The 23,560-nt window shown below is 45.6% G+C and overlaps 1 protein-coding gene across 5 annotated transcripts in view; it reads left to right on the top strand.

Annotated features, from left to right (window-relative positions):
* Positions 1-23,560, top strand: part of WDFY3 (WD repeat and FYVE domain containing 3) — a 642,313-nt gene that overhangs the window by 364,090 nt on the left and 254,663 nt on the right. For all 5 annotated transcript variants that reach the window (XM_033914678.1, XM_033914667.1, XM_033914648.1 and 2 more), the window contains 4 exons: positions 3,005-3,239; positions 4,284-4,444; positions 21,611-21,722; positions 21,913-22,103. In XM_033914678.1, the coding sequence (XP_033770569.1) occupies positions 3,005-3,239; positions 4,284-4,444; positions 21,611-21,722; positions 21,913-22,103 (699 nt within the window). The remainder of the gene's footprint in view (positions 1-3,004; positions 3,240-4,283; positions 4,445-21,610; positions 21,723-21,912; positions 22,104-23,560) is intronic.

Here is a 23,560-nt window from a genome sequence, read left to right as displayed (position 1 = left end):
TCTTCTTTCTCCGTGTTAACCATCCATCTTCCAACTCTGTCCTCCCCTTTTGTTTTCCTTCCCTCTCCCGGAGGCCTGGCATCTTTCCTTTCTTTCGTCTCGATCCCCGCAGCTGCAGCGATGGACCCCACCATCTCTCCTTTTCTCAACTACCCTTTCATCCATCATCTCTCCCTCCTTCCCCACCACCGCAGTGTCCATCATCTCTTCCTTTCTCTTCCCAACTACCCTCCTATCCAGTAACTCTATCTCCCCTCCATACCATCCCTTGTGTCCAACTTTTCTCCCTTTCTGTTCCTTCCCTCCTTCCATCCCATTGTCCATCATCTCTCTCCCTCTCCTCTGCTTTTATACCCATTATTTCTTCCCTTCCTCCCCCCCCCGGTATATGCACGACTCTTTGGAACCCCCCTTCCCTTCCTCCATGTACTTCTACACCAGGGCCCCCCCCCCCTGCGAAGGCCTGCATGTTCCCCTGAAGGCCTGCCCCCCTTCCTTCTGAAGACCTGCATGTTCCCCCGAAGGCCTGCATGCTACCCCCTGTGGGAGCAGAGAAGGAACCCGCCCAAAACCACAAGCATCGCATTGCACTACACTAGTATCTCAGCAAGTTGCGTGGCGTCGGCATCCCTCTCAGCCAAACCATGATGGGCTGCTCTCAGTTGCCAAACCTGTCCCGCAGGAAGTGACGTTCTTTCTTTATCTCCGCGAGCCAGGGCCTGAACGAAGCTCTGTCCCTGACATCACCAACTCTGTATTCAATTCAATAGCCTTAACCACATCCCTAACCTGCCTTCCACCTGGGAGATTTGTGCTTAGGGCAGGGGGCGTGGACTGAACTGTCAGGCGCTAAGAAGCAGAAGGTATTCCTCGGCGCTCATTGGTGGAAAATAGCAGTAGCAGTGATAGAGGTGTACTCAGAGGCATGAGGGGAGAGAGTGTGAGAATAAAGACGGGAGGAGCAGATGCGGTAGTGGCTCTTGCCTGTAGCCGTTGGTCGGGCAGGGTGTGCAGAGCGGAAGTTAGATGAAGGACTCTGGCAGCAGAGGGAAAGTCCGAAGAGTTGCTACAAGGGGGCCGAGCCACCGACTTGAATCGGTGAGTTCGTTTTTTTGTACAAATGAATCGATTCAAATCGGAAATCAGGCAGCACTAGTCCCGGAGTCCAGATTGTTCGTTATTGAAGTATGAGTTGTACATTCACGGTATGACCATTGTTTTGTCCTTCCACTTCCTTTCTGTACCTGCCTAGAGTTCAGACACAGTGGAACAAGTTACTTCTGTAAATTTGAGCCAAGGTTTCTTACATTTATTTATTTATTTTAAAAATTTATGAATCTAAGCGATGTACAAAACATTTACATCCACAATTTCAAGCACAAACAAACATTATAAAATGCAGTAAACAAATTTCCTTACATGAGATTTAAGACACCACCAAGACTCATGTATTCTCATTAGCTTTCCTGGAGCATTAGCTGTGAGACCCTGTAGGCTGATCATATACAGGCCTGCTTGTACAGTTCTTTGGATTGTTTACATATAACTATATATTATGAATGCTTGGGTTTTTATGTTTTGTTTCTATGTAATTTTTGTAGTATGTATGAAAAGAGTTTTCCTCCTATCCTGTCCTGTCAGTTAATTGGAGTTGCTTCGTATTAAGACATAATTTTGTAATCTGCTTTGACATACTTGAATCTGAAAGGTGGTAAAACAAATGACAAACATAAACTGATAACATGTAACATATTTTCAAATCTGAAAAGTGACATTTTCCATGTGGCTCTTTTTTTTTTTTTTTTTTTGCCTGAAATGACGGAAAATTAAGCCTAAATTATATTTTTTTTCTCTTGTGTCACTAATAGTACACACTCATGTGGAAGAATGTGCTCTATCACTCAATAGTGTGTATTCTCTATACCTTTTGCACTGTTCACACGTTATTGGGGGGATAGTGCTCTCTTCTAAAAGGGTGCAACTATTCAAAGAATAATAAACACTGTTTATGAAGCATGCATACTATTTACAACATTGCCTCTGAATTGAAAAAAAAGAAAATTCCCATAAATGATGCATGAAACTAAACAAAATTAACATATTTTGGCTGCTTACCCCTTGTAGTTAATAGAAGGAAGTAGCTTGGTCTTTGGCATTTAAGAGAGATGCAAGTACTGTGTTCTTCATCCTTGTGAGGAGGTGGCATTGTTTGTGCTAAAGAAGAGCACGCCTGCCATTTGATAAATTATCCAGTAAAAAAAAGGTTTTTCCAAATGATTTTGTTCCACTTCACAAATCATTATAGTTCTAAACAATTTTGTTCCACCTTTCAGGCATTTTTTTTTTTTAATTTTAATAAGGAGTTTGACCATTTGATATGCTGATCTGCTTTCCCTTCATTTCATTTTTAACTCCCTTCTTATGTTTTGTTTAAAATATTTCATTTGGGGTTTGTTTGTTTTTTTAATTCTTTATTCGTTTTTCATCTTACAACAAATACATATATATTAAACATTTGTCAATAAATACATCATTTGAAATTCTATCATTTATGATACCAATAGATACAAATTTTATCCCATCCCTCCCTCCCTTTCAATCTTACATTCAATCAAATATATCACATCAATAATCTTTCCTAATGATCTAGTCATTTAATAAATTCAAATTCCTCCCTCCCATCCCTTCTATCTTAAATTGTATTTATAATATAAAATGGTGTCTACTCATTGCAATATTTTGTTAATGGCCACCATACCTCATTAAATTTATTCAAATTCCCTTTTTGCACAGCTATTGTTCTCTCCATTTTGTAAATATGACATATCGAATTCAGCCAGAAATTATAATTAAGTCTATTCCAATTTTTAAAATTACTTGTGATCTGTTGTATGGCGACTGCTGTCATAATCATTAAAAGTTTATTATTCGTTGATGAAATTTGGCTCTTTGTTCTCATTGACATACCGAATAAAATTGTATGGGTTTTGGTTTTTTTTTTTAGCTTCACTACGTCCACAGCTCACCAGGTGGCTCAGGCTCTGCCAATCCTCCTGTGGTGAGCACAGTGTATACCTACATTGGTACACCACCAGCGCAGCGGCAGCTCTCCACCTTGGTGTGGCGGCTGGGGCCCACACACTTCCTGGAAGAAGTCCTGACTGCAGCCAGTGTGGGCGCCACTTATGACCTGGGACCAAATTATGTGGGCAGCTTCCAGGCTGTGCATGGTGTGCCCTGTGAGTATTGTTATGTCTTTTTTGTTGAATTTCTTGCTTAAATGCCAGTTTTCTAGAACGTATTAGTACAAAATAAATTTCCTTCAGAAATTGCAGGGGTATTGCTAATTAGAACCTAGTCAGAAAAATGCTTAGATCCAAAAATATATATAAACTGACCTCTCATTCAAGCAGGTAACCTAAACATGGATTGTGGACAACAAATTGTTAGTCACTCAGAGACGTGAAACTCTACAAGGAGGGAACGCTCCCCCCTAGAGGAGAACCAGAGCTTGCCTTCCAGTCATTGCAACTGTTTCAATGCTGGTCACGCTCCATGTTAGATTCCAAGTAAATAAATAAATAAAGGTTACAGTCTTGCAATCTTCTATCTGAGTGCTTGCTTTCTTCTGTCTCTTTCTGGCAGTTGCAAAGAATTTTGTATACACTGACAGCGTCTCTCCGGCGGTATGTATTTTGAAAAGCCTTCTTTCTCACGGTAGCCTACATAAGCATGTTCGAATATTGCCGTGGTGGATAGTGTAATCTCTTCTCACCACTGGCCTTTTGTTATATTTTGTTTTTTAGATATAGTTTCATCACGGAGTTTAAAAACATATAAGTTTTGAATCACTGATTTTCACCACAAGTCATGTTTCGGGTCTCCTGAAGAAGGAATCGAAACGGGGCCACAGAGACCCCTCACCTGTTATAAAGCCAAGTTGAAGCTAAGTTCTAAAATCTCTATAGCTCATAGAGTGATGTTTGCATAAAAGAAACAAGACAGAAGAAAGCAAGCACTCAGATAGAAGATTGCAAGACTGTAACCTTTATTTATTTATTTACTTGGAATCTAATTTATTTGAGGTTTATTTTGGCTCAGCTGTTCTAGGGTTAGTTCATGTATATTGGTTGGCATGAAAACTAGACCAGTTAGTTGTCCTGGAAGGCCATGATTTGGCACCCCAAGGAGAAAAAGGGATTTATAGGGTCTGCAGTTGGTATGATACTGCTATATTACTCTCTTTCTGTAGTTATTTAACAGTTTTGCTTCTTGTCTTTAAGGTAAGGATTCAAAGTCTGAAGCAGGCAATGCATCTCTGGTATCAATTCTTCCAGAAGAAAAGGTTTCTTTTGGTCTTTATGCACTCTCAGTCTCCTCTCTCACAGTAGCAAGAATAAGAAAAGTTTACAACAAATTGGATAGTAAAGCCATTGCTAAACAGGTGAGTTACAAATGCACATAACTAACTGCAAGTTATAATCTGCTTCCTTTGCTTGCTGTTAGTACATCACCCCTTTATGTCTAGTGGATCCCAGCCAGGGGATTATAAAAGTCCAAACTGTCTACATTGTAAGGATGGTATATACAAAGTCAATAGAGAGAGGAGCTGGGAGGGGGATTTTGGTCATAGATATGAAAGACTGGCTAACTATCTCACCCTTTTACTAAACCGCGATAGCGGTTATTAGCACAGGGAGCCGCGCTAAATGCTCTGCGCTGCTCCCGATGCTCATAAGAACTCTATGAGCATCGGAAGCAGCGCAGAGCATTCAGCACGGCTCCCTGCGCTAATAACCGCTACCGCGGTTTAGTAAAAGAGGGGTATGTTGTTGATATGAAACAAAAATGATTGAACTTACTCTTTACTACTGTTTTGAGTATTGTTCTTTATTGATGATCAATAAAAATTGTTTAAACTAAAGCTCAAGTTTAATTGCAAGTTAGAGGGTTTTACTGTTTATTCTTTTCTGTTAAACTGATTTGAGGCCATTTTTTGGCTCCAAAATGCTGCCGTGGTGGCCATCTTGAATTTCCTGATTTTTTTTTTCCCCCCCAAAGTTCTCCATAACCTTCAAATCACCTTGTTTTGCCTCAAAACTGATAAGGAAGGAGTCCCCAGGTTCTTTTACCCCCTAATTAATGCCAAATTTGTACTGGATGGACACTGGAAGAGCACAACCTTTTGTCTTATTGCTATAATTCTGATTGTAAACTAGTGCGTTTTCTGTAAATGCTATTATCCCAGGACAAGCAGGCAGCATATTCTTGACTGATGGGTGACGGCACCGACGGAGCCCCGGTACGGACACTTTTAGAGTGATTGCACTCTAAGAACTTGGAAAGTTCTAGAGGCCGCACCGCGCGTGCGCGAGTGCCTTCCCGCCCGACACAGGCGCGCGGTCCCCAGTTTCTTAGTTTCCGCGGAGCTAAGAAGACGTGTGTTCAACGGCTGTTGAACAATTTTTTCTCTTTTTGCCTTCCACGCTCGCGTAAACCCTTTGGGAAAGATTTTTTCCCTCATTTTTTCTTTTATTTCTTTTAATTAAAAAAAAAAAATTTTCTATTAGTAATTTTTTTCCTTTTCTTTCGGTTTCGCCCCGGCGGGGCCTATTGCCACTATCGAAGCCTCGGGCTTCGATTTGGCTGAAGCCGTTTTTCCATTCATGCCCCCTCAACCGGGGTTTAAAAAGTGCCAGCGGTGCGCTCGGCCAATTTCACTGACAGACCCACATAACTGGTGTCTGCAGTGTCTTGGTCCGGATCATCGAGCGTCAACTTGTACCCGCTGCGCATCGTTAAAGAAAAGGACTTTGAAAAACCGCCAGATCCAACAGCGGTTGCTTTTCGGTGCCGAGATGTCCGACTCCGCTACACCGGCACCAACATCGGTTCCATCGCAGTCGGCACCTTCTTCGTCGACACCGCGCGATACCGCGCCGGCGTCGCACCCTCCAGGTAAGCCGGCTAAGAAGCCTTCCCCGCTGGAGCGTCCTCCGGTCTCCACTGCAGTGAGCCCAATCCTGCCGACTGTGAAACACCAGCGGAAGCGCTCCGCTCCGATTGAAGTTAGCCCTTCGACATCGGGTTCTTCTTCGGAGTGCAGAGCGGCACCTAAGGTACCGCAGAAGAAAAAAGCGGTACCGGTGCCTTCTTTAGATGAGCGCATTGCCGCCTTCTTGCAGGTTCAGCTTAGGGAACAACTCCAAAAGCTAATTCCTGCTATTTTAACCCCGATCCTTCCAGAACCGGTCCGGTCTGAGCCACCGGTACCGATAGTGGGACAATCTCCTATTCTTGTATCCACTCCCTCGGTGCCGGTGCACTCGGCCTCATCGACATCGATGCCACTTCTTGCACCGGAGCCGAGACATCAGTCGGTTCAGACTTCGGCACCGGTGCAACAGGTTACATCTCCCGGTACCGTGTCGATGAGATCGGGTAAGTCGGTACGCAAATCCCGACATTTGGAACCTTCGACTCCAGAGTCCTGGGATCGTACATCTCATATAAGAGACCCTGATCTGTGGGGAGACTCTGAAGAACCATTCCTTTCTGAAGGTGAATGTTCTTCTGAAGAAGAGAATTCTGCATTGCCTGATCCTTCTTCAGGACAGGAATCCACATCTTTTACTTCTTTTTTGAAAAGTATGTGTGACTCCATGTCTATTCCTTTGGAGGCTGAGTCTAAAAAATCTAAAGCTTTTTTAGATGCACTTGATTTTGACCAGCCTCCTAAGGAATTCCTGAAGCTCCCTCTGCACGATATATTAAGGGAGACATTCTACAAGAATTTGGAGACTCCTTTAACAATTCCTGGAGCTCCCCGTAAGCTTGATTCCTTGTACAAGGTGATTCCTATCCCTGGATTCGATAAACCCCAGCTTCCTCACGAATCCTTGTTAGTGGAATCTACCTTGAAAAAATCTTCAGGAGCTAGTGTGTATGCTTCTGTACCTCCTGGCAGAGAGGGTAAGGCAATGGACAAATTTGGTAAGAGGCTTTACCAAAATGCAATGTTGGCCAATAGATCTGGCAACTACGCATTCCATTTTTCTTTTTACCTCAAACACCTCATTACCACCATGGCCTCTTTTGAAAAGTACCTTCCCCAACGAAAATAGCAGGCTTTTCATCAATGCTCTTCTTCGCTATTTCAGCTGCGAAAATTTATGGTTAGATCTATCTATGATACCTTTGAGCTAACCTCAAGAGCTACAGCTATGTCTGTAGCTATGCGTAGGCTTGCCTGGCTTCGGGTATCCGAACTTGATGTTAACCATCAAGATCGGTTAGCCAATGCACCATGCCTGGGGGATGAGCTTTTTGGGGATTCCATGGACTCGACTACTCAAAAGCTCTCAGCTCATGAGACACGTTGGGATACTCTGCTCAAAAATAAAAAGAAAGCCCCTACTACAAGGCCTTTCAGACAGCAGTCGGCTTATCAGCGCCGCTATGCAGCTAGACCTTTGCAGAAACCTTCCCAACCACCTAGACGTCAACGCCAAGCACAACGTCAACCTCCTAGGCCTCAACAACAACAACAGCCTGTGAAGCCACCTCCACAACCAAAGTCACAACCCTTTTGACTTTGTTCTCCAAAGCATAGCCAGCGTTCAAATTTCCACCCACCTTCCTCAACCCATAGGTGGTCGTTTATCTCTTTTCCTAAGTCGATGGAAAATCATCACCTCGGACCAATGGGTCCTCAACATCATCCATCACGGCTACTCTCTCAACTTTCAAACTCTGCCGGATCTAAGTCCACCAAAAGAGTCTGCTTTGAACTCTCCTCAATCTGTCCTTCTAGTTCAAGAAGTTCAATCTCTCCTTCGCTTAAATGCAATAGAGGAAGTTCCTCCAGATCAGCAGGGGCAGGGGTTTTACTCCCGTTATTTTCTAGTCCCCCAAAAAACAGGAGATCTAAGACCCATTCTAGATCTTCGAGATCTCAACAAATGTTTGGTAAAAGAAAAATTCAAAATGCTTTCTTTAGCCACTCTTTACCCTCTTCTCAATCAAAGCGACTGGCTATGCTCCCTCGATCTCAAAGAAGCTTACACTCACATTCCGGTCAATCTGACCTCCAGGAAATATCTTCGGTTCATGATCAATCATCATCATTACCAGTACAAGGTGCTTCCCTTCGGTCTTGCCTCCTCTCCAAGGGTGTTCACCAAATGTCTCATTGTGGTTGCAGCTTTTCTTCGCTCTCACCATCTCCAGGTTTTTCCTTACCTAGACGACTGGTTGATCAAAGCTGCCTCTTCTCAGTCAGTTCTTCTGGCCACGAATCAAACCATCCTCTTTCTTCAACTCCTGGGATTCGAGATCAATCTTCCAAAATCTCATCTCATCCCCACTCAAAGACTTCAGTTCATTGGAGCAATACTGGACACAATCCTCATGAGATCATTCCTTCCATCCAATCGTCTTCAGACCCTCCAGTTTCTCTGTCAGCAGGTACTGTCTCAAAGTTCCATATCTGCCAAACAAATGATGATTCTTTTGGGTCACATGGCCTCCACAGTTCACGTCACTCCCCTTGCGCGTCTTCACCTGCGCACTCCTCAATGGACCTAAGCCAATCAGTGGTCCCAGGCGACAGATCCTTGCTCACGACACATATCTGTGACATCATCACTTCGTCGATCTCTGCAATGGTGGTTGATATCCTCAAATCTATCCAGAGGTCTTCTATTTCATCTGCCTCAGCATCAGCTTGTCATCACCACCGATGCATCCCCTTATGCTTGGGGAGCACATTTGGACGAGTTTCAAACTCAAGGGTTTTGGACACCTCAGGAAATGAAACATCACATCAATTTCCTGGAACTCAGGGCAATGTTTTATGCCCTCAAAGCATTTCAGCACCTTCTCTTTCCTCAGGTACTTCTACTATGCACAGACAATCAGGTGGCGATGTATTACATCAACAAACAAGGTGGGACAGGCTCTCGCCTATTATGCCAGGAAGCCCAGAGAATTTGGACTTGGGCCACAGATCACCACTTGTTCCTGAAAGCGATCCAGGGGGAGCAGAACTCATTAGCGGACAAACTCAGCAGAGTTTTACAACCACACGAATGGACTCTCGATCCATCGACCTTGCAGTCCATCTTCGACCAGTGGGGCACTCCTCAAGTGGACCTCTTTGCAGCTCCTCACAATCACCAACTGCCCAGCTTTTGCTCCAGACTCTACACTCCTCACCGTCTGGCAGCGGATGCATTCCTCCTAGATTGGTCCAATCTGTTCCTGTATGCTTTCCCTCCACTTCCACTCATGTTACGCACGTTGTTCAAGCTCAAGAGGGACAGAGCCACCATGATTTTAATCGCTCCAAGATGGCCCAGGCAGCATTGGTTCTCCCTTCTACTTCAACTCAGTTCCAGGGATCCTTTTCTGCTTCCAATATTTCCTTCTCTGCTTACACAGCAACAGTAGACCCTTCTACATCCCAACCTCCAGTCTCTACACCTGACAGCTTGGTATCTCTCGTGCTGACTTCACATGATTCTCTACTGTCTCAGCCCGTTCGTTCTGTCCTGAATGCCTCCAGGAAACCGACCACTCTTCAGTGTTACCATCAGAAGTGGACAAGATTCTCTTCTTGGTGTCTTCTTCATCATCATAATCCCACATCTCTTTCAGTAGAGGTATTATTGGATTACCTACTTTCTCTGTCTGACTCTGGCCTCAAATCTACCTCCGTCAGAGTTCATCTCAGTGCTATTGCCGCTTTTCATGAGCCAGTCCATGGAAAGCTCCTTTCAGCTCATCCCCTGGTCACCAGATTCATGCGAGGTCTTTTTAATTTAAAACCTCCTATTAAAGCTCCTCCTGTGGTCTGGGATCTTAATGTGGTTCTTTCCGCCTTAATGAAGCCTCCATTTGAACCTTTGGCGAATACCTCTTTCAAGTTTCTCACTTGGAAGGTACTTTTCCTTATTGCTCTCACCTCTGCCAGGAGGGTCAGTGAGCTCCATGCACTAGTTTCTGACCCACCTTTCACAGTCTTTCATCATGATAAGGTGGTTCTGCGTACACATCCAAAGTTTCTTCCTAAGGTTGTCTCTGAATTCCATCTCAATCAATCCATTGTTCTGCCTGTCTTCTTTCCGAGACCTCACTCGCATTCTGGTGAGCAGGCTCTACATACTTTGGACTGTAAGCGGGCTTTGGCTTACTATTTAGATCGTACTAAGCCCCACAGATCATCTCCACAACTCTTTCTGTCCTTTGATCCGAATAAATTAGGGCATCCTGTTTCTAAACGTACGTTGTCCAATTGGCTTGCAGCGTGCATTTCATTCTGTTATGCTCAGACCGGACTGACTCTGGAAGGTTCTGTCACGGCCCATAGAGTCCGAGCTATGGCAGCATCTGTAGCTTTCCTCCGTTCCACTCCTATTGAGGAAATCTGCAAGGCTGCCACTTGGTCCTCAGTTCATACTTTTACATCTCATTATTGTCTGGACGCTTTCTCCAGACGGGATGGACACTTCGGCCAATCTGTTTTGCAAAATTTGTTTTCCTAATGGCCAACCTTCCCACCATCCCTCTTTTTGTTAGCTTGGAGGTCACCCATCAGTCAAGAATATGCTGCCTGCTTGTCCTGGGATAAAGCACAGTTACTTACCGTAACAGGTGTTATCCAGGGACAGCAGGCAGATATTCTTGCGTCCCACCCACCTCCCCGGGTTGGCTTCTTAGCTGGCTTATCATAACTGGGGACCGCGCGCCTGTGTCGGGCGGGAAGGCACTCGCGCACGCGCGGTGCGGCCTCTAGAACTTTCCAAGTTCTTAGAGTGCAATCACTCTAAAAGTGTCCGTACCGGGGCTCCGTCGGTGCCGTCACCCATCAGTCAAGAATATCTGCCTGCTGTCCCTGGATAACACCTGTTACGGTAAGTAACTGTGCTTTTTAGTATTGGCTGTTTTCTACCTAGAACTTGATAATTAAGTTGATTATAAATTCCTAAATTAAATTAAATTGAAAAGAAATGAAGAAATACGGCTGGCAAAAAACTCTGCCAGAACAAATGGCTAATGATAGAAAGGATGGTGACAAAACATTTTTCAAGTATTTCAGTGAACGGAGGAAGGCTTAAAACGGAATTCTCGGACTAAAAGATGCTATAAACCACTCTGTGGAGAGTGATGAGGAAAAAAATACTTTTATCTTAACGGAAGACAATCTCAAAGAAAGACCTCAGTCAGCTGATATTGGTATTTATCCCAGGACAAGCAGGCAGCATATTCTTAACGTATGGGTGACGTCACCGACGGAGCCCCGGTACGGACCTTTTTAACTAGAAAGTTCTAGTTGGCCGCACCACGCATGCGCGAGTGCCTTCCCGCCCGACGGAGGAGTGCGTGGTCCCCAGTTTCTTCGTTTCCGCGGAGCGAAGAAGTCGCATGTTTTTCAACGGCCGTTGAAATCATTAGTTTGCCTTCCCGCTCGCGTATTTTTTCCGAATTTCTTCCTTTTTTCCCTTTGGATTACTTTATTTTTCCTTAAAAAAAAAAAACTCGTCGAGTTTTCTTTATTTTTTCGAGCCGGCCCCGGCGGGGCTTGTTGTCACCATACAGGCCTCCGGCTTTGATTTTGCGGAGGCCGTGTTTCCCTTCATGCCCCCTCAACCGGGTTTTAAGAAGTGCCAGCGGTGTGCACGCCCGATCTCTCTCACAGACCCGCACAATTGGTGCCTCCAGTGCCTGGGTCCAGAGCATCGGGCTGACACCTGCACCCGCTGTGCTACGCTTAAAAAGCGCACTTTGAAAAATAGGCAGATCCAGCAAAATATTTTGTTTGGTACCGGATCTGCCATGGAACCTGCCGCGACGTCGACGGACCCTTCCTCGGGGTCGTTGGGCCCAGGTAAGCCGGCTAAGAAGCCTTCCACTTCCCTCGAGCGCCCTCCTGCCATGGTTGCGACATCGGCCATTCCGGCGCCGCACCGGCCCCGCAAACGCTCCGCTCCGATCTCGGTGAGTGCCTCATCATCGGCCTCCTCATCGCCGGAGCGTAGAGCGGCACCTATGGTACCGAAGAAGAAAAAAGCGGTACCGGTGCCTCCCCTGGATGACCGCATCGCAGCCATACTCCAAACACAGTTACAGGAGCAGCTGCAACAACAACTGTTGCCGGCGTTGCTGGCACCGCACCTTCCGGTACAGGACCGGTCCGAGCCTCGCACTGTCCCATCGGTGTTGACCCCCTTGGTACCGACTAATACCTCCATGCCGGTGCTCTTGGCCAAAACACCTACGGTGCATACCCGTGCTACTGCCGACCCTGTCCGGTCCCAGGAACGACATCGGTCTTCCTCACCCGGTACCGCCTCGGTGCGCTCAGGCAAATCTCTCTCAAAGACCCGCCATGCCGAGCACTCCACGCCGATGTCCAAACGTACGCACCCCGACGTTAGGGACCCGGACTTGTGGGAAGACTCCCCTCACGGTACCGAAGAGGACGCTTCGTCAACCGACGAAGAACCCTCCATGACCGACACCGCCTCCAAACCAGAGCAATCCTCTTTCTCTAAATTCCTTAGGGAAATGTCAGCAGCTCTTTCCATCCCCTTAGAGTCCGACTCTAAGAAGTCTCAGGCTTTCCTCGATGCCCTAGACTTTGAGCAACCTCCCAAGGAATTTCTAAAGTTGCCCGTCCACGACATCTTACGGGAAACTTTCTATAAGAACTGGGAGACTCCCCTCACTGTTCCCGGAGCCCCTCGTAAATTGGATAGCTTGTACCGGGTTATCCCAATCCCAGGGTTTGACAAACCTCAATTGCTCCACGAGTCCCTCCTGGTGGAATCTACTTTGAAAAAATCTTAGGGTTCCAGTGTATATGCCTCCACCCCTCCTGGCAGAGAGGGAAAAACCATGGATAAATTTGGTAAGCGCCTTTTCCAAAATTCCATGCTAGCCAATAGAGCCAACAACTACACCTTCCACTTCTCCTTCTACATGAAGCATCTGGTGCAACAGCTCTCCTCCTTACAGAAATATCTTCCTGAACGTAAGGTCCCTCTGTTCCAGCAACAAATTTCCAGCCTCCTCCAACTCAGGAAATTTATGGTTCGCTCCATCTACGACTCATTTGAGCTGACCTCTCGCGCCTCTGCCATGGCGGTGGCCATGCGCCGTTTGGCATGGCTGAGAGTCTCTGACCTAGACATTAACCACCAGGACCGCCTGGCTAACGCACCTTGTCTGGGCGATGAACTCTTCGGAGAGTCCCTGGACTCAACAACCCAGAAACTCTCAGCACATGAGACCAGGTGGGACACTCTGATCAAACCTAAAAAGAAGACTCCACCTGCTCGTCCCTACAGACAACAGTCTTCTTACCAGCGTAGGTTCTCGGCCAGACCTCTCAATCCGCCTCAACAACAGTCTCGCCGTCCTCGCCACCAACATCAGACTCAGGCTCGCCCACAGACTCAACCTGCCAAACCTCCTCCTTCATCTAAGCCGTCTCAACCCTTTTGACTCTTTTCTCCAGAGCATAGCAATTCTCCCACCATCGCTGCCTCTCCCTCAACCTATCGGAGGACGTCTTCAGCTTTTCCTCAGCCGTTGGAAGGTCATCACTTCGGACCAGTGGGTCCTCAACATCATTCGCCACGGCTACTCTCTCAACTTTCAGACTCTTCCACCAGACCATCCTCCCGTAGAGTCTGCTTCTCACTCCTCCCAAACCCCCCTCCTCCTGAGGGAGGTCCAATCCCTCCTTCTACTCAATGCCATCGAAGAGGTACCTCCGGACCAAAGGGGTCAGGGATTCTACTCCCGCTACTTCCTGGTCCCCAAAAAAAACAGGAGACCTTCGTCCCATCCTCGATCTCAGGGACCTCAACAAGTGTCTAGTCAAAGAGAAGTTCAGAATGCTCTCCCTAGCCACGCTTTACCCTCTTCTCTCCCACCACGACTGGCTATGCTCCCTAGACCTCAAGGAGGCCTACACTCACATTCCAATCCATCCGTCTTCACGTTGCTACCTACGGTTCCAGATACAGCACCATCACTATCAGTACAAAGTGCTACCCTTTGGCCTCGCATCATCGCCCAGAGTGTTCACCAAGTGCCTTATTGTGGTGGCGGCCTTCCTCAGGTCTCACGACCTTCAGGTGTTCCCCTACTTGGACGATTGGCTGGTGAAAGCACCTACGTCTCCGCTTGTACTTCAAGCCACTCATCACACCATCTCGTTCCTCCATCTCTTGGGTTTCGAGATCAACTACCCCAAGTCGCATCTGCTTCCCACACAGCGACTTCAGTTCATTGGAGCAGTTCTCGACACCACTCTAATGAGGGCATTTCTCCCCTCCGACCGCCATCTAACTCTGCTCCACCTCTGCCGTCAGGTGCTCCTTCATCACTCCATTCCAGCTCGGCAGATGATGATCCTCCTGGGCCACATGGCCTCGACGGTCCATGTACTTCCTCTGGTGCGACTCCACCTCAGGACACCTCAGTGGACTCTAGCCAACCAATGGTCACAGACCACCGATCCTCTTTCTCATCCCATCTCTGTGACATCGTCTCTTCGGCAATCTCTTCAATTCAATGGTGGTTGAACTCCTCCAATCTTTCCAGGGGTCTACTCTTTCATCTACCCTCTCACTCCATGATCATAACCACAGATGCTTCCCCCTATGCATAGGGCGCTCACCTGGGAGATCTTCGCACCCAGGGACTCTGGACCCCTCAGGAGCGTCAACATCACATCAACTTCCTCGAACTCAGGGCCATGTTCTATGCTCTCAAGGCCTTCCAGCATCTTCTCTACCCTCAGGTTCTTCTCCTGTGCACAGACAACCAAGTCGCCATGTACTACATAAACAAGCAAGGCGGCACCGGATCTCCCCTCCTCTGTCAGGAGGCCATCCGCATCTGGACCTGGGCCACGGCCCACAGTCTCTTCCTCAAGGCTGTCTATATTGTCACAACCCCAGCATTAAGACTAGGGTTGTGCCAGGTCAATCTCCTCCAAATCCAAGCCTTACCCTAAAAAGGGCTAATCAGAGTGACAGGCTAAGCTCAGACAAACAGATAGGGTCTGAGTTCCCATTGAAACACCAGGATACAGAACCCTGGGGAGGAGAAGATGAGTGGGAGAACAGCCTGGAGCAGCGGGATGTGCCTGGCAGAAAAGAACAGCCTAAGAGGCAGGCTCCCAGCTCAGCTAATGAACCACTGCTGGGGCCAATTAAGGCTAAACAGAAAACTCAGCAGAAGCAGCAGGTTGTTCCTCCCCCTCACAGGTTAGGGCGTGTCCAGCTCAGGGCTTTAGAGGCTGTGCTTAGGAAGAACAAGTCAGTCTACCCTGGGTCAGCCCAGGAAGGAGGCTCGAGGGACTGGGCTCCTGAATCCCCACAGTATTAGGACATTGAAATGCTGGATGCAACTACTGTCCCTGAGGCAAACCAGCCAGCCAGCCAGGATGCCATAGAGCTGATGGATACCTCCATGGAACCTGGTGAAATCCACAGGGATGAGAGCTAAGTGAATTTCCTGACTGTTTGTGTGTTTTTTGAATTTTGAAGTTTTCTTTTGGATTGTCTGAAAGCACAAGTGTGAGCAGTGTTAAGCTCACGGCTGGAGTTGGAGCCTTAATTTTTGGGACATTAAATGAAAGGCGGTTTTGTTTGGCATTTTTACTTTTTGCCTTTTCTGTTGCTGTTTGCTTGGGACTTGATTGCTGAAGGGGTAGTAAGTGGGGAGAATCCACGTAAGATCCTCAGGGTGGGATTGTGGGGCCAATTCTTTGGCAAGCTTTAAATAAAGTGGATTCAGCTACTCCCCTCCCCCACCAACTACCTGTTAAGTTGGCTGGGGTAGGCCTGCTAAAAACCAGGCCTAGGCAGCACGTTCTAAAAGTGTTTAAAAACCATAGTGCAAGACCAGTGTAAAGGCTGGGTAATTCCTGTAGCCATAGTTTGCTCTTTTTGGACTGTGGGACTGACAGGGCAAGGCTACACTAGAACCATTTTGACTTACCTGCAAGAAAGGTGTGGGCTGTATTTTTTGTAAGCCCAAATTTTGTGTTTATGTTTGAGCTAAAAGCCTGAACTGTGGCAGTTTGCCACGTAGTAAATAAAGTTGGACTCAGTTTTATTGAAAAACTTTATTGTTCCTGACTTTTTGTTTTATTTTACTCTTAAGACCAGCAGGACCTTCAACTTCTTTTGAAAGCACGTCGAGTTCGGTAATTGCTGAGCACTGTTCGGTGGCCATTTGCAAAACCCGGCACCGGCAGGATCACAATATCCAGGGCGAACAGAACTCCCTGGCCGACAATCTCAGCCGCATCCTTCAACCTCACGAGTGGACCCTGGATCCTCCCACACTCCACTCCATCTTTGCTCTCTGGGGCACTCCTCAGGTGGACCTCTTTGCAGCTCCTCACAACCATCAGCTGCCCCAGTTCTGTTCCAGACTCTTCTCTCCTCATCGTCTGGCCCCGGATGCATTCCTGCTCGACTGGACGGATCGGTTCCTCTATGCCTTTCCTCCCCTACCTCTGATGTTGCGGACGCTCTTCAAACTCCGCAGGGACAGAGCCACCATGATCCTCATCGCCCCTCGGTGGCCTCGCCAACACTGGTTCTCCCTCCTGCTTCAGCTCAACTCCAGGGAGCCCATTCCTCTTCCTGTGTTTCCTACTCTACTTACACAGCAACGTCAGTCTCTACTGCATCCCAATCTGTCTTCGCTCCACCTGACAGCTTGGTTTCTCTCGGGCTGACCTCTCCAGAAAATCTATCTCAGCCTGTCCGTCGCATTTTGGACGCCTCCAGGAAACCGACCACCCTCCAATGTTACCATCAGAAGTGGACCCGGTTCTCCTCTTGGTGTCGACGGCATCATCACGATCCCACCTCATTGGCGGTGGAAACTGTACTGGACTATTTGCTCTCTCTATCCGACGCTGGCCTCAAGTCTACCTCAATCAGAGTCCACCTCAGTGCCATCACTGCGTTTCATGTGCCTATCCTCGGAAAACCTCTGACGGCTCATCCACTGGTTTCCCGGTTCATGAGAGGCCTCTTCAATGTCAAACCATCTCTGAAGCCTCCTCCTGCCGTCTGGGACCTGAATGTGGTTTTATCAGCCCTCATGAAACCTCCTTTTGAGCCTCTTGCCACAACTTCGCTCAAACTTCTAATATGGAAGGTGCTTTTCCTCATTGCCATCACCTCTGCCAGGAGGGTTAGTGAGCTGCATGCACTGGTCGCCGATCCACCGTTCACTGTTTTTCACCGTGACAAGGTGGTTCTGCGCACCCATCCTAAGTTCCTTCCCAAGGTTGTCTCGGACTTTCACCTCAACCAGTCCATTGTTTTGCCTGTCTTTTTTCCCAAACCCCACTCTCATCCTGGGGAACAGGCGCTGCATACGCTGGACTGTAAGCTTGCCCTTGCTTACTATCTTGATCGCACCAGGGCTCACCGCTCATCCCCTCAGCTCTTTCTATCTTTCGACCCTAACCGTTTAGGTCGCCCTGTCTCTAAACGGACGCTTTCTAACTGGCTTGCTGCCTGCATTGCCTTCTGTTATGCTCGGGCCGGTCTCTCACTGGAAGGTGCTGTCACGGCCCACAGGGTCAGAGCTATGGCTGCTTCTGTGGCTTTCCTCCGCTCCACACCTATCGAGGAAATCTGCAAGGCTGCCACTTGGTCCTCAGTTCACACGTTCACTACTCACTACTGTCTGGATGCCTTCTCCAGATGGGATGGACTCTTCGGCCAATCTGTGTTACAAAATTTATTTTCCTAATGGCCAACCATCCCTCCTCCCTCTCTGTTAGCTTGGAGGTCACCCATACGTTAAGAATATGCTGCCTGCTTGTCCTGGGATAAAGCACAGTTACTTACCGTAACAGGTGTTATCCAGGGACAGCAGGCAGATATTCTTACGTCCCACCCTCCTCCCCGGGTTGGCTTCTTAGCTGGCTTATCTTAACTGGGGACCACGCACTCCTCCGTCGGGTGGGAAGGCACTCGCGCATGCGCGGTGCGGCCAACTAGAACTTTCTAGTTAAAAAGGTCCGTACCGGGGCTCCGTCGGTGACGTCACCCATACGTTAAGAATATCTGCCCGCTGGATAACACCTGTTACGGTAAGAAACTGTGCTATATGAGAATGAAGTAGATATTACTGCATTCATAGAAGAAAGTATGTATGGATAACTTCAAAAACTAAGCGGACAAAGCCAAAGGGCCAGATGAGAACGCTTAGAAATGTTGATAAGCGTTAAAATCAAATTTTAAATAAACTTGCAACTTTTTTTTTGTTAATATCTCAGAATTTTTCAGGGAGCTCAGTTCTAGCAAGCTGTCTTGAAGGTTCGTTTAATAAATCCTTGGAGACAGAACAGTTCTGTTGGTTTGAAGAAAGAGTAGATATGGTACCACTTCACTAAAATGGAGACAGAGAAGATAAGGAAAACTACAGACTGCTAAGCCTTACTTCAGTGGTTGGAATGGTAATAAGAGGCACTGCTCAAGGAACCAGGTTTACAGGATCTGAGGCAGCATGATTTTATCAATGGAAAATTGTGCCAAACTAATCTGATTGATTTTCTTTGACTGTATGACCAGAGAATTGGATTGTGGACATGCCCTAGATGTAGTCTACTTGGATTTCAGCAAAGCCTTTGACACAGCTTCTCAAAGGAGGGTCTTGGATAAATTCAGTGGGCTAACATGTGGATTCAAAGTAGAAGACTGGATTGGAAACTGGTTAACTAACAGATAGCAGAAGGTAGTAGTAAAAAGAGATTAGGTACTTACCTTGCTTTGATTCCCAAGGCCAGCACTTTGAACTCTCTTTTAAGGATCACATCCACTCTGTGATCCTGAAAATCCTTTAATACGATGCCTCCCTCACTTGGCAGGGAAGTGTGTTTAGTTACCTGCACAAATAAGGAATCCACTTTAGGCTGAGGTAACATCTGATGACACACCTGTGTCAAGAATACAGCCTAGCCACTGCTTTGACTATCTTCAGGACCATCCCACTGCTCCAGGAATAAAACTTCATATCAGGATGCCAGGGAAAACAAAGACTGAGCTCTCACCTCGTTGAGCATGGATCATACGGAGCCTGCTGGGAGTCCAGCTGTAACTCCTGCAGGGAGTCAGTATGAGCTCCAGAAGAGCTCAGCCAGTGTATCAGGGGGTTATACCACTGGTTGAGGATCACCACCATATCTTGTGTACTCCTGCTTGTAACCCTTTTTTTCCCAGAAGGGAGGGCTCACTCTACGACAGCAAAAGCATATAGATAGGTCCTTCATCTTTCGAGTCTCAGTCCGAAATGTCCACTGGATTCTGGCCTGCCTCTGATACTGAGACAGGCATGTACTGGAAGCCTAAGCGCCCTCACGCGCCTCCTGGCTTGCTGCCAGACCTCCCATGGAAATCCAGGTCATCCAAACAAACTCTCCACATCATATTGACAAATTCAAGAGATAATGCTGTACTAGGCAGCTCTGGGTCCCCCTCTGGGTGACTCCATCTTGTGTCTCTTGGGCTCCGCAGCTTCAATACTCTTATATTTAGGTAAGCCAGTATTCTAGGGCTCAGGAAGAGATTTTTCTCCTGGCAGACAAGCCCTCCAATGTCTCCTCAGTCCTAGAGACCTGAGGGAAGGCTAAGCCCAAAGCTCACACTCCCCTTCAGGCAGCACATAGCGCAAGGATGCTCTTCCAGTGCCCATCCAGTACAATTTTGGCATTAATTAGGGGTAAAAGAGCTGGGGGACTCCTTCCTTATCAGTTTTGAAGCAAAACAAAGTGATTTGAAAATTATGGAGAACTTTGGGGGAAAGAAAATCAGGAAATCCAAGATGGCCACCACGGCAGCATTTTGGTGCCAAAAAATGGCCCCAAAACGGTTTTACAGAAAACTAAAAATGCAGAAAATAAGATTTTAGATGTGGGGTCCCTACACGAAGTGGCAGAGACATGCAAAAACAACATTTGCAGCCCTCCCAACTCCCATTTTGCCCATAGACTATAACCGTCTTACTCACTATGACCTGTGCTGTGGATGTGCTGCAGCCTGCCTCAGTGCTATTTAAAAGTAACTGGATCTGGAGAAGAAATCACTGCCTTACTGGAACTGTCCTTCAAATGCTGAAATCTTTGTGCTGCTAGTTGGACCGAAGTCTGACTGATCCTCAACCCTCACAGAGCCCCCGCACGCAAAAATGGAGGAGACAAAACGCAACCGACATTCTCCTGAAGATCCCTGCTGAGCCCCCTGTGTTTGCCTAACAGCCTGCAATCAAGCTCCTGTAACCCAGGAGGCAAGCAAAGCTTATAGAGGTCTGGACCCCGAGTTCCATGATAGTTTCTGCAGGCTGGCCAACAGGTACCGCAGAGGGATTGGCCTGTCAGTTGTAGATCTCAAATCTGCTTCTCCACGAAGGCAGAGCTTTCCCTCAACCTGGGAGCTCTCAAGCTCCGAAAGCTGTCAAAAAAACACTGAAAATAATTAAAAATATACAGAGAAAATCAGAAAGACCTTTTCGGCTCATGTGCAGAACGAAAAACTGAAAAGAGCAGCAGAGCCCTCTAGTGAAGGAGGAGGAATCGAAAACCTGGAATAGATTCCTTCTGCACGGTTCGCCTATCGTCCAAAATGACACACTTAGAGGATAGAAAAGTGAGTAGTGGAGTATCTCAGGGATCAATACTGAGACTGGTTCTATTCAACAAATTTGTAAGCATCATGGCTGAAAGGTTTGAATTTGGTCACTGTTCTTAAGAATCTGTAATATAGTTGGTCCCTGGTGTCATGTCTTTAATTTTTGGACCCTGAAAACCTTAGGAAAATACAGTAGATATTATGGTGGTTGAACGTATTTTTGATTTAATACTGAGTAGCTGTGCCTGCACTGTGCCCTATGCAGGGCAGACCTAGCTTTTGAATTACTCTGCCTCCTATCTGCTAGTTGATGAGTATAACCCACTAGTTTTAGACTGACCTGATAGGACTCAAGGAGAGAAAATTAACAGGTAAGACCAAATTTCATCTTTTTGAAATGCAGAATTGTGCATTTAAAATATATGGTCAGTTCTATGAAGAAATGTCCTATTTTTTTTCTCCATACATTGTTGGGTAAGAGGAACTTCTGTGGATATATGTTTTTGATGCAGAATATATTTTTATGATGAACACTATGATAATTCAGTGTGCAGGACTGGAGTCAGTATTTTAAATATTAGATTTACATTATTTAAATTTTATAATTTTTGCTGAGTATAACCAGCGATTGCAAAATTTTCATTTTTTTAATAAGCACCTGGGAATATAAGTCACTCAAACCTCTGACCTGTGTTAGGGGACCCCTCCCTCCATCCCCACTACTTAATAAGAGCTCTGTGGGGACTCTGCTTTTTGGAGCATCTTCTCATCCATAGCTGAAGGTTAGCCTAAGGAATCAGATACCCTTGGACCAGCCCTGACTACATTATTTGTTTTTTGTTTTTTTAAGGCTTATGCAGATACTGCAGGGTTTTTTTTTCCCAAGTTTAAATTTTCTTTTTCTCTTGATCATTGCTCATTCCTTTTCCTCCTTCTAGCTCGCTATTTCATCCCATGAGAATGCCACCCCAGTGAAGTTACTACATAATTCTGCTGGACATCTGAATGGTCCCGCCCGTACTATTGGTGCTGCTCTAATAGGATATTTAGGTGAGATGAACTGCTGTCTCATGTTGATAGCCAAAATTTTAATCAAATAGTTTTGATCAAGTTAAATCACTGGATAATCTACAGCTTGGTTTCTGCCCTCTTACTTCTCCTTCATATCTTCTATACATATAATTAGGCTGATGTAAGTAATTCTTGTTCTGGGCTTCGTGTTTGCTTTTCTCCCCCTCAGGTGTGAGAACATTTGTTCCTAAGCCTGTTGCTAGCACACTGCAGTACATTGGTGGAGCTGCTGCTATCTTGGGCCTTGTAGCAATGGCCTCAGACGTTGAGGGATTGTATGCAGCTGTGAAGGCCCTCGTGTGCGTTGTGAAGAGTAACCCTTTAGCCAGTAAGGAGATGGAACGTATCAAAGGTTATCAGGTACATTAGACATCAAAGACAGATGTGAAGGGTTGTGTTTCTTTTACATACAGTAGTGAAAAAAATTCTACAATTTTGATAGATGAAGTTATAATTTTATAACAAGCTCCAGTCTGTCAGCTACAGTTTTTGGATGCTTGTGTTATTAGAAACACAATATTTACCGAGTTGCTGTTGCTATTTTATAGTATCGCAGCATGCTCTGATATCTACATTTAGAATTAGGACATATAGTTTTATGAGGATTTTTGAAAAATTAATTCAGGACTGTGGTTTGAGGATACACATGCTCCTTGATACAGTATGATAGCTTATTTTGGACCTGTATACTGCTTTGATTTTATGCTAGGTTGTAATCCTGGAGATGTCTTTCAAGCTTTTGAAGAAGTTATAAATTGTTAAGTTACTTATGCTTTATATGAGAAAAGTTTTGGACTGATGATGAGTATCGATGAATTATACTCTCATTGAAGTGGATTTTAGAAACTCACTTCTGACAGTCCATACAACACAAATTATTTTTGACTATATGTAGGGCAGCTACAAGGGATATATATATATATATATATATACATTGAATAGGGATATATACATTTACATATACATATATATTGAATAGGGATATATACATTGAATGCAGGATGATATACATTTTGAATATCCCTTAGAAAACATTTTGGTTAAAAAAGCCTTCAGTGGTCGTTTGTGTGTTAAAAACTAGTAGCCCTTTAATTAAGCTAGGGTAAGTGCTAGCATGTGCTTACTGCAGCTTAATATGGCTTACCATGGGATGCACTCAGGTAATTTTGTGATCTGTGCATCCAAACTGTGCGCTAAAAATGTTTTATTTTATTGTGAATGGAGTGTGTCAGTCTGGGGCAGAGAGTGGGTGTTTTTGTACTAACAAGTTAGCGCAGCTGTATTACTGATAACATATGATTAATGCTTGAGCTGTTTATCATCTGCAAGATAGATGCCACTAAGAGCTGATATGCAAATTTCTTGTAATGGCCATGTGCTAATGGCAACTTTGGCACATGGCCATTAATTGAAAAAATGGAAAATTGGATATTTCACTGCTTCATTAAAATTGATCTTAGAGCATGGGAAAAACCTGTGTAAAGATGTGTAAAGGCCACTTTACATGTCAGCTTAGTAAAAGGACCCTTTAATTTTGAGAGGAAGAAAGGGTGAAATCAGTTCCTTTTTTTTTTTTTTTTTAAATTTTTATTTATAAGTTTTCCATTCTTACAATATTTGAGTAATATAATATACAATAAAGTTTTTTTTTTACATATTTAAAATATTATCATTAATAATACATCGTATTTAAAATATACTATGATAAAGATTATACATTAGCATATAAAATATAATTCCCATCCCCTTTTTATATAGTATATTTCCATTAATTAGTCAAATCCCACCCCATTCATATATAATTATTTATCATTGTG

The sequence above is a fragment of the Geotrypetes seraphini genome, chromosome 1, assembly GCF_902459505.1.
Source record: "Geotrypetes seraphini chromosome 1, aGeoSer1.1, whole genome shotgun sequence".
Classification (NCBI taxonomy): domain Eukaryota; kingdom Metazoa; phylum Chordata; class Amphibia; order Gymnophiona; family Dermophiidae; genus Geotrypetes; species Geotrypetes seraphini.
Note: the sequence above shows the minus strand (reverse complement) of the source record. Positions and strands in the feature narration are given on the sequence as shown.